A 12276-nucleotide genomic window follows, 5' to 3' on the forward strand; every position below is an offset into this window, starting at 1 on the left:
TACAAATATGATGTTAGATAGGCAGACACTAGTTTAAAGGATAAAACTATATATACAAATATGATGTTAGATAGGCAGACACTAGTTTAAAGGATAAAACTATATATATACAAATATGATGTTAGATGAGGCAGACACTAGTTTAAAGGATAAAACTATATATACAAATATGATGTTAGATAGGCAGACACTAGTTTAAATGATCAAACTATATAAACAAATATGATGTTAGATAGGCAGACAATAGTTTAAAGGATAAAACTATATATACAAATATGATGTTAGATAGGCAGACACAAGTTTAAATGATCAAACTATACATACAAATATGATGTTAGATAGGCAGACACTAGTTTAAAGGATAAAACTATATATACAAATATGATGTTAGATAGGCAGACACTAGTTTAAAGGATAAAACTATACATACAAATATGATGTTAGATAGGCAGACACTAGTTTAAAGGATCAAACTATATATACAAATATGATGTTAGATAGGCAAACACTAGTTTAAAGGATCAAACTATACATACAAATATGATGTTAGATAGGCAGACACTAGTTTAAATGATCAAACTATACATACAAATATGATGTTAGATAGGCAGACACTAGTTTAAATGATCAAACTATACATACAAATATGATGTTAGATAGGCAGACACTAGTTTAAATGATCAAACTATATATACAAATATGATGTTAGATAGGCAGACACTAGTTTAAAGGATAAAACTATATATACAAATATGATGTTAGATAGGCAGACACTAGTTTAAAGGATAAAACTATATATACAAATATGATGTTAGACAGGCAGACACTAGTTTAAAGGATAAAACTATACATACAAATATGATGTTAGACAGGCAGACACTAGTTTAAAGGATAAAACTATACATACAAATATGATGTTAGATAGGCAGACACTAGTTTAAAGGATAAAACTATATATACAAATATGATGTTAGATACGCAGACACTAGTTTAAAGGATCAAACTATACATACAAATATGATGTTAGACATCATGACACTAGTTTAAAGGATCAAACTATACATACAAATATGATGTTAGATAGGCAGACACTAGTTTAAATGATCAAACTATACATACAAATATATTGTTAGACAGGCAGACACTAGTTTAAAGGATAAAACTACATATACAAATATGATGTTAAACAGGCAGACACTAGTTTAAAGGATAAAACTATACATACAAATATGATGTTAGATAGGCAGACACTAGTTTAAAGGATCAAACTATATATACAAATATGATGTTAGATACGTAGACACTAGTTTAAAGGATCAAACTATACATACAAATATGATGTTAGATAGGCAAACACTAGTTTAAAGGATGAAACTATATATACAAATATGATGTTAGATAGGCAAACACTAGTTTAAATGATAAAACTATATATACAAATATGATGTTAGATAGGCAGACACTAGTTTAAAGGATAAAACTATATATACAAATATGATGTTAGATAGGCAGACACTAGTTTAAATGATACAAATAAACAGACACTAGTTTATATATATACAAATATGATGTTAGATAGGCAGACACTAGTTTAAAGGATAAAACTATATATACAAATATGATGTTAGATAGGCAGACACTAGTTTAAAGGATAAAACTATATATACAAATATGATGTTAGATAGGCAGACACTAGTTTAAAGGATAAAACTATATATACAAATATGATGTTAGATAGGCAGACACTAGTTTAAAGGATAAAACTATATATACAAATATGATGTTAGATAGGCAGACACTAGTTTAAATGATCAAACTATATATACAAATATGATGTTAGATAGGCAGACACTAGTTTAAAGGATAAAACTATATACAAATATGATGTTAGATAGGCAGACACTAGTTTAAAGGATCAAACTATACATACAAATATGATGTTAGATAGGCAGACACTAGTTTAAATGATCAAACTATACATACAAATATGATGTTAGATAGGCAGACACTAGTTTAAATGATCAAACTATATATACAAATATGATGTTAGATAGGCAGACACTAGTTTAAAGGATAAAACTATACATACAAATATATTGTTAGACAGGCAGACACTAGTTTAAAGGATAAAACTACATATACAAATATGATGTTAAACAGGCAGACACTAGTTTAAAGGATAAAACTATACATACAAATATGATGTTAGATAGGCAGACACTAGTTTAAAGGATAAAACTATATATACAAATATGATGTTAGATAGGCAGACACTAGTTTAAAGGATAAAACTATACATACAAATATGATGTTAGATAGGCAGACACTAGTTTAAAGGATAAAACTATATATACAAATATGATGTTAGATAGGCAGACACTAGTTTAAATGATCAAACTATATATACAAATATGATGTTAGATAGGCAGACACTAGTTTAAAGGATAAAACTATATATACAAATATGATGTTAGATAGGCAGACACTAGTTTAAAGGATAAAACTATATATACAAATATGATGTTAGATAGGCAGACACTAGTTTAAATGATCAAACTATATATACAAATATGATGTTAGATAGGCAGACACTAGTTTAAAGGATAAAACTAAATATACAAATATGATGTTAGATAGGCAGACACTAGTTTAAAGGATAAAACTATATATACAAATATGATGTTAGATAGGCAGACACTAGATTAAATGATCAAACTATATAAACAAATATGATGTTAGATAGGCAGACACTAGTTTAAAGGATAAAACTATATATACAAATATGATGTTAGATAGGCAGACACTAGTTTAAATGATCAAACTATACATACAAATATGATGTTAGATAGGCAGACACTAGTTTAAAGGATAAAACTATATATACAAATATGATGTTAGATAGGCTTACACTAGTTTAAAGGATAAAACTATACATACAAATATGATGTTAGATAGGCAGACACTAGTTTAAAGGATCAAACTATACATACAAATATGATGTTAGATAGGCAGACACTAGTTTAAATGATCAAACTATACATACAAATATGATGTTAGATAGGCAGACACTAGTTTAAATGATCAAACTATATATACAAATATGATGTTAGATAGGCAGACACTAGTTTAAAGGATAAAACTATACATACAAATATATTGTTAGACAGGCAGACACTAGTTTAAAGGATAAAACTACATATACAAATATGATGTTAAACAGGCAGACACTAGTTTAAAGGATAAAACTATACATACAAATATGATGTTAGATAGGCAGACACTAGTTTAAAGGATAAAACTATATATACAAATATGATGTTAGATAGGCTTACACTAGTTTAAAGGATAAAACTATACATACAAATATGATGTTAGATAGGCAGACACTAGTTTAAAGGATAAAACTATATATACAAATATGATGTTAGATAGGCAGACACTAGTTTAAATGATCAAACTATATATACAAATATGATGTTAGATAGGCAGACACTAGTTTAAAGGATAAAACTATATATACAAATATGATGTTAGATAGGCAGACACTAGTTTAAAGGATAAAACTATATATACAAATATGATGTTAGATAGGCAGACACTAGTTTAAATGATCAAACTATATATACAAATATGATGTTAGATAGGCAGACACTAGTTTAAAGGATAAAACTAAATATACAAATATGATGTTAGATAGGCAGACACTAGTTTAAAGGATAAAACTATATATACAAATATGATGTTAGATAGGCAGACACTAGATTAAATGATCAAACTATATAAACAAATATGATGTTAGATAGGCAGACACTAGTTTAAAGGATAAAACTATATATACAAATATGATGTTAGATAGGCAGACACTAGTTTAAATGATCAAACTATACATACAAATATGATGTTAGATAGGCAGACACTAGTTTAAAGGATAAAACTATATATACAAATATGATGTTAGATAGGCTTACACTAGTTTAAAGGATAAAACTATACATACAAATATGATGTTAGATAGGCAGACACTAGTTTAAAGGATAAAACTATATATACAAATATGATGTTAGATAGGCAGACACTAGTTTAAAGGATAAAACTATATATACAAATATGATGTTAGATAGGCAGACACTAGTTTAAATGATCAAACTATATATACAAATATGATGTTAGATAGGCAGACACTAGTTTAAAGGATAAAACTATATATACAAATATGATGTTAGATAGGCAGACACTAATTTAAATGATCAAACTATACATACAAATATGATGTTAGATAGGCAGACACTAGTTTAAAGGATAAAACTATATATACAAATATGATGTAAGATTGGCAGACACTAGTTTAAAGGATAAAACTATATCTACAAATATGATGTTAGATAGGCAGACACTAGTTTAAAGGATAAAACTATATATACAAATATGATGTTAGATAGGCAGACACTAGTTTAAAGGATAAAACTATATATACAAATATGATGTTAGATAGGCAGACACTAGTTTAAAACAATGTTGACGAAGACAATGTTACATAAGGAGACTGAAAAACACAGGAAGATAATGTCAAACAAGGAGATGAGGCAGACAATTACAGACTGTCATTAACAGACCAATGTACAAACAGAAACTGTTAAACAAACTATATAAGTAGCGGTTAGAGATAGATTTCTGAAATTTATTTATTTCATTAGTTACTCACATCTAACAAACATTTTACTTATGAAGCTTGAATGATTTGTTACAACTTTATGGCTTATCATTTTAACCAATACAAGTATCTTTAAATTATTTAGAATAGCATTGTTGTCTTACCTCCTATACCAGCATCAAAAGCTATGCCCACTGAACATATACTGTTGTTTGCCACAGCAGCAACCTCTCCAGCACAACGGGTTCCATGCCTATGAACATAGAATAAAGTAAATATGCTGCTTTTAAAGTAATATGTTCTTTACTTAGATTAGTGATGACCTAAAGGTAACTACAGTATAATCATAGGTGGTAGCATTCTCTCACTACTTAGTTACTATGTCTTGTTTATTCAGGTTTCACTACTTAGTTACTATGTGTTGTTTATTCAGGTTTCACTACTTAGTTACTGTCTTGTTTATTAAGGTTTCACTACTTAGTTACTGTGTCTTGTTTATTCAGGTTTCACTACTTAGTTACTGTGTCTTGTTTATTCAGGTTTCACTACTTAGTTACTGTGTCCTGTTTATTCAGGTTTCACTACTTAGTTACTGTGTCCTGTTCATTCAGGTTTCACTACTTGTTACTGTGTTTATTCATTCAAATTTCACTACTTAGTTACTGTGTCTTGTTTATTCAAATTTCACTACTCAGTTACTGTGTCTTGTTTATTCAAATTTCACTACTCAGTTACTGTGTCTTGTTTATTCAAGTTTCACTACTGAGTTACTGTGTCTTGTTTATTCAGGTTTCACTACTTAGTTACTGTGTCTTGTTTATTCAGGTTTCACTACTTAGTTACTGTGTCCTGTTTATTCAGGTTTCACTACTTAGTTACTGTGTCTTGTTTATTCAGGTTTCACTACTTAGTTACTGTGTCCTGTTTATTCAGGTTTCACTACTTAGTTACTGTGTCTTGTTTATTCAGGTTTCACTACTTAGTTACTGTGTCTTGTTTATTCAAGTTTCACTACTTAGTTACTGTGTCTTGTTTATTCAAATTTCACTACTCAGTTACTGTGTCTTGTTTATTCAAGTTTCACTACTGAGTTACTGTGTCTTGTTTATTCAGGTTTCACTACTTAGTTACTGTGTCCTGTTTATTCAGGTTTCACTACTTAGTTACTGTGTCTTGTTTATTCAGGGTTCACTACTTAGTTACTGTGTCCTGTTCATTCAGGTTTCAATACTTAGTTACTGTGTCTTGTTTATTCAGGTTTCACTACTTAGTTACTGTGTCTTGTTTATTCAGGTTTCAATACTTAGTTACCGTGTCTTGTTTATTCAGGTTTCAATACTTAGTTACCGTGTCTTGTTTATTCAGGTTTCCATACTTAGTTACTGTGTCCTGTTCATTCAGGTTTCACTACTTAGTTACTGTGTCCTGTTTATTCAGGTTTCACTACTTAGTTACTGTGTCTTGTTTATTCAGGTTTCACTACTTAGTTACTGTGTCCTGTTTATTCAGGTTTCACTACTTAGTTACTGTGTCCTGTTTATTCAGATTTTAATACTTAGTTTGTCTTGTTTATTCAGGTTTCACTACTTAAGTTACTGTGTCTTGTTTATTCAGGTTTCTACTTAGTTACTGTGTCTTGTTTATTCAGGTTTCACTACTTAGTTACTGTGTCTTGTTTATTCAGGTTTCACTACTTAGTTACTGTGTCTTGTTTATTCAGGTTTCAATACTTAGTTACTGTGTCTTGTTTATTCAGGTTTCACTACTTAGTTACTGTGTCTTGTTTATTCAGGTTTCAATACTTAGTTACTGTGTCTTGTTTATTCAGGTTTCACTACTTAGTTACTGTGTCTTGTTTATTCAGGTTTCACTACTTAGTTTATTCAGGTTTCACTGTAGTTACTGTGTGTTTATTCAGGTTTTATTCAGGTTTATTCAGGTTTCACTACTTAGTTACTGTGTCTTGTTTATTCAGGTTTCAATACTTAGTTACTGTGTCTTGTTTATTCAGGTTTCAATACTTAGTTACTGTGTCTTGTTTATTCAGGTTTCAATACTTAGTTACTGTGTCTTGTTTATTCAGGTTTCAATACTTAGTTACTGTGTCTTGTTTATTCAGGTTTCAATACTTAGTTGTGTCTTGTTTATTCAGGTTTCACACTTACTTACTGTGTCTTGTTTATTCAGGTTTCACTACTTAGTTACTGTGTCTTGTTTATTCAGGTTTTACTTAGTTACTGTGTCTTGTTTATTCAGGTACTTAGTTACTGTGTCTTGTTTATTCAGGTTTTAATACTTAATTACTGTGTCTTGTTTATTCAGGTTTCACTACTTAGTTACTGTGTCTTGTTTATTCAGGTTTCACTACTTCAGTTTCACTACTTAATTACTGTGTCCTGTTTATTCAGGTTTCACTACTTAGTTACTGTGTTGTTTATTCAGGTTTCACTACTTAGATACTGTCTTGTTTATTTAGGTTTCACTACTCATTTACTGTGTCTTGTTTATTCAGGTTTCACTACTTAGTTACTGTGTCTTGTTTATTTACGTTTCAATACTTAGTTACTGTGTCCTGTTTATTCAGGTTTCACTACTCAGTTACTGTGTCCTGTTTATTCAGGTTTCACTACTCAGTTACTGTGTCCTGTTTATTCAGGTTTCACTACTTACTGTGTCCTGTTTATTCAGGTTTCACTACTTAGTTACTGTGTCCTGTTTATTCAGGTTTCACTACTTAGTTACTGTGTCCTGTTTATTCAGGTTTCACTACTCAGTTACTGTGTCTTGTTTATTCAGGTTTCACTATTTAATGTGTCCTCCTTTATTCAGGGTTCACTACTTAGTTACTGTGTTTTGTTTATTCAGGTTTCACTACTTAGTTACTGTGTCCTGTTTATTCAGGTTTCACTACTTAGTTACTGTGTCTTGTGTATTCAGGTTTCACTACTTAGTTACTGTGTCTTGTGTATTCAGGTTTCACTACTTAGTCTGTGTCTTGTTTATTCAGGGTTCACTACTTTGTTACTGTGTTTTGTTTATTCAGGTTTCACTACTTAGTTACTGTGTCTTGTTTATTCAGGTTTCACTACTTAGTTACTGTGTCTTGTTTATTCAGGTTTCACTACTTAGTTACTGTGTCTTGTTTATTCAAGTTTCACTACTCAGTTACTGTGTCTTGTTTATTCAAGTTTCACTACTGAGTTACTGTCTTGTTTATTCAGGTTTCACTACTCAGTTACTGTGTCTTGTTTATTCAGGTTTCACTACTTAGTTACTGTATCTTGTTTATTCAGGTTTCACTACTTAGTTACTGTGTCTTGTTTATTCAGGTTTTACTTAGTTACTGTGTCTTGTTTATTCAGCTTTCACTACTTAGTTACTGTGTCTTGTTTATTCAGGTTTCAATACTTAGCTACTGTGTCTTGTTTGTTCAGGTTTCAATACTTAGTTACTGTGTCTTGTTTATTCAGGTTTCAATACTTAGTTACTGTGTCTTGTTTATTCAGGTTTCAATACTTAGTTACTGTGTCCTGTTCATTCAGGTTTCACTACTTAGTTACTGTGTCCTGTTCCTTCAGGTTTCACTACTTAGTTACTGTGTCCTGTTCATTCAGGTTTCACTACTTAGTTACTGTGTCCTGTTCATTCAGGTTTCACTACTTAGTTACTGTGTCCTGTTTATTCAGATTTTAATACTTAGTTACTGTGTCTTGTTTATTCAGGTTTCACTACTTAGTTACTGTGTCTTGTTTATTCAGGTTTCACTACTTAGTTACTGTGTCCTGTTTATTCAGGTTTCACTACTTAGTTACTGTGTCTTGTGTGTTCAGGTTTCACTACTTAGTTATTGTGTCTTGTGTATTCAGGTTTCACTACTTAGTTACTGTCTTGTTTATTCAGGTTTCAATACTTAGTTACTGTGTCTTGTTTATTCAAGTTTCACTACTTGGTTACTGTGTCTTGTTTATTCAGGGTTCACTACTTTGTTACTGTGTTTTGTTTATTCAGGTTTCACTACTTAGTTACTGTGTCTTGTTTATTCAGGTTTCACTACTTAGTTACTGTGTCTTGTTTATTCAGGTTTCACTACTTAGTTACTGTCTTGTTTATTCAGGTTTCAATACTTAGTTACTGTGTCTTGTTTATTCAAGTTTCACTACTTGGTTACTGTGTCTTGTTTATTCAGGGTTCACTACTTTGTTACTGTGTTTTGTTTATTCAGGTTTCACTACTTAGTTACTGTGTCTTGTTTATTCAGGTTTCACTACTTAGTTACTGTGTCCTGTTTATTCAGGTTTCACTACTTAGTTACTGTGTCTTGTGTATTCAGGTTTCACTACTTAGTTACTGTCTTGTTTATTCAGGTTTCAATACTTAGTTACTGTGTCTTGTGTATTCAGATTTTAATACTTAGTTACTGTGTCTTGTTTATTCAGGTTTCACTTCTAAGTTACTGTGTCTTGTTTATTCAGGTTTCACTACTTACTGTGTCTTGTTTATTCAGGTTTCACTACTTAGTTACTGTGTCTTGTTTATTCAGGTTTTAATACTGAATTACTGTGTCTTGTTTATTCAGGTTTCAATACTTAGTTACTGTGTCTTGTTTATTCAGGTTTCAATACTTATTTACTGTGTCTTGTTTATTCAGGTTTCACTACTTAGTTACTGTGTCCCGTTTATTCAGGTTTCAATACTTAGTTACTGTGTCTTGTTTATTCAGGTTTCACTACTTAGTTACTGTGTCCCGTTTATTCAGGTTTCAATACTTAGTTACTGTGTCTTCTTTATTCAGGTTTCACTACTTACTGTGTCTTGTTTATTCAGGTTTCACTACTTAGTTACTGTGTCTTGTTTATTCAGGTTTTAATACTGAATTACTGTGTCTTGTTTATTCAGGTTTCAATACTTAGTTACTGTGTCTTGTTTATTCAGGTTTCAATACCTATTTACTGTGTCTTGTTTATTCAGGTTTCACTACTTAGTTACTGTGTCCCGTTTATTCAGGTTTCAATACTTAGTTACTGTGTCTTGTTTATTCAGGTTTCACTACTTACTGTGTCTTGTTTATTCAGGTTTCACTACTTAGTTACTGTGTCTTGTTTATTCAGGTTTCACTACTTAGTTACTGTGTCTTGTTTATTCAGGTTTTAATACTGAATTACTGTGTCTTGTTTATTCAGGTTTCAATACTTAGTTACTGTGTCTTGTTTATTCAGGGTTCACTACTTTGTTACTGTGTTTTGTTTATTCAGGTTTCACTACTTAATTACTGTGTCCTGTTTATTCAGGTTTCACTACTTAGTTACTGTGTCGTGTTTATTCAGGTTTCACTACTTAGATACTGTCTTGTTTATTTAGGTTTCACTACTCATTTACTGTGTCTTGTTTATTCAGGTTTCACTACTTAGTTACTGTGTCTTGTTTATTTACGTTTCAATACTTAGTTACTGTGTCCTGTTTATTCAGGTTTCACTACTCAGTTACTGTGTCCTGTTTATTCAGGTTTCACTACTCAGTTACTGTGTCCTGTTTATTCAGGTTTCACTACTTACTGTGTCCTGTTTATTCAGGTTTCACTACTTAGTTACTGTGTCCTGTTTATTCAGGTTTCACTACTTAGTTACTGTGTCCTGTTTATTCAGGTTTCACTACTCAGTTACTGTGTCTTGTTTATTCAGGTTTCACTATTTAATGTGTCCTCCTTTATTCAGGGTTCACTACTTAGTTACTGTGTTTTGTTTATTCAGGTTTCACTACTTAGTTACTGTGTCCTGTTTATTCAGGTTTCACTACTTAGTTACTGTGTCTTGTGTATTCAGGTTTCACTACTTAGTTACTGTGTCTTGTGTATTCAGGTTTCACTACTTAGTTACTGTGTCTTGTTTATTCAGGGTTCACTACTTTGTTACTGTGTTTTGTTTATTCAGGTTTCACTACTTAGTTACTGTGTCTTGTTTATTCAGGTTTCACTACTTAGTTACTGTGTCTTGTTTATTCAGGTTTCACTACTTAGTTACTGTGTCTTGTTTATTCAAGTTTCACTACTCAGTTACTGTGTCTTGTTTATTCAAGTTTCACTACTGAGTTACTGTCTTGTTTATTCAGGTTTCACTACTCAGTTACTGTGTCTTGTTTATTCAGGTTTCACTACTTAGTTACTGTATCTTGTTTATTCAGGTTTCACTACTTAGTTACTGTGTCTTGTTTATTCAGGTTTCACTACTTAGTTACTGTGTCTTGTTTATTCAGCTTTCACTACTTAGTTACTGTGTCTTGTTTATTCAGGTTTCAATACTTAGCTACTGTGTCTTGTTTGTTCAGGTTTCAATACTTAGTTACCGTGTCTTGTTTATTCAGGTTTCAATACTTAGTTACCGTGTCTTGTTTATTCAGGTTTCAATACTTAGTTACTGTGTCCTGTTCATTCAGGTTTCACTACTTAGTTACTGTGTCCTGTTCCTTCAGGTTTCACTACTTAGTTACTGTGTCCTGTTCATTCAGGTTTCACTACTTAGTTACTGTGTCCTGTTCATTCAGGTTTCACTACTTAGTTACTGTGTCCTGTTTATTCAGATTTTAATACTTAGTTACTGTGTCTTGTTTATTCAGGTTTCACTACTTAGTTACTGTGTCTTGTTTATTCAGGTTTCACTACTTAGTTACTGTGTCCTGTTTATTCAGGTTTCACTACTTAGTTACTGTGTCTTGTGTGTTCAGGTTTCACTACTTAGTTATTGTGTCTTGTGTATTCAGGTTTCACTACTTAGTTACTGTCTTGTTTATTCAGGTTTCAATACTTAGTTACTGTGTCTTGTTTATTCAAGTTTCACTACTTGGTTACTGTGTCTTGTTTATTCAGGGTTCACTACTTTGTTACTGTGTTTTGTTTATTCAGGTTTCACTACTTAGTTACTGTGTCTTGTTTATTCAGGTTTCACTACTTAGTTACTGTGTCTTGTTTATTCAGGTTTCACTACTTAGTTACTGTCTTGTTTATTCAGGTTTCAATACTTAGTTACTGTGTCTTGTTTATTCAAGTTTCACTACTTGGTTACTGTGTCTTGTTTATTCAGGGTTCACTACTTTGTTACTGTGTTTTGTTTATTCAGGTTTCACTACTTAGTTACTGTGTCTTGTTTATTCAGGTTTCACTACTTAGTTACTGTGTCCTGTTTATTCAGGTTTCACTACTTAGTTACTGTGTCTTGTGTATTCAGGTTTCACTACTTAGTTACTGTCTTGTTTATTCAGGTTTCAATACTTAGTTACTGTGTCTTGTGTATTCAGGTTTCAATACTTAGTTACTGTGTCTTGTGTATTCAGGTTTCACTACTTAGTTACTGTTTTGTTTATTCAGGTTTCAATACTTAGTTACTGTGTCTTGTTTATTCAGGTTTCAATACTTAGTTACTGTGTCTTGTTTATTCAGGTTTCACTACTTTGTTACTGTGTCTTATTTTTCTCAGGTTTCACTACTTAATTACGGTCTTGTTTTTTCTGGTTTCACAACTCAGTTACTATGTCTTGTTTTTCAAATTTCACTGATCTGACTTTGTGCACTGTGCATTGTAACTTAAAGAAACCAAAAACACATTTTCAAGAAACAGCCCACTTACAGAACCACA

General features: G+C 31.1%; 1 protein-coding gene across 2 annotated transcripts in view; it reads right to left on the reverse strand.

Moving 5' to 3' along the window:
* LOC143246906 (proprotein convertase subtilisin/kexin type 4-like) overlaps window positions 1–12276 on the reverse strand; it is a 47016-nt gene that overhangs the window by 18114 nt on the left and 16626 nt on the right. For both annotated transcript variants that reach the window (XM_076494165.1, XM_076494166.1), the window contains exon 6: window positions 4816–4904. In XM_076494165.1, the coding sequence (XP_076350280.1) occupies window positions 4816–4904 (89 nt within the window). The remainder of the gene's footprint in view (window positions 1–4815; window positions 4905–12276) is intronic.

The sequence above is a fragment of the Tachypleus tridentatus genome, chromosome 3 (assembly GCF_004210375.1).
Source record: "Tachypleus tridentatus isolate NWPU-2018 chromosome 3, ASM421037v1, whole genome shotgun sequence".
In the NCBI taxonomy this organism is placed as follows: Eukaryota; Metazoa; Arthropoda; class Merostomata; order Xiphosura; family Limulidae; genus Tachypleus; species Tachypleus tridentatus.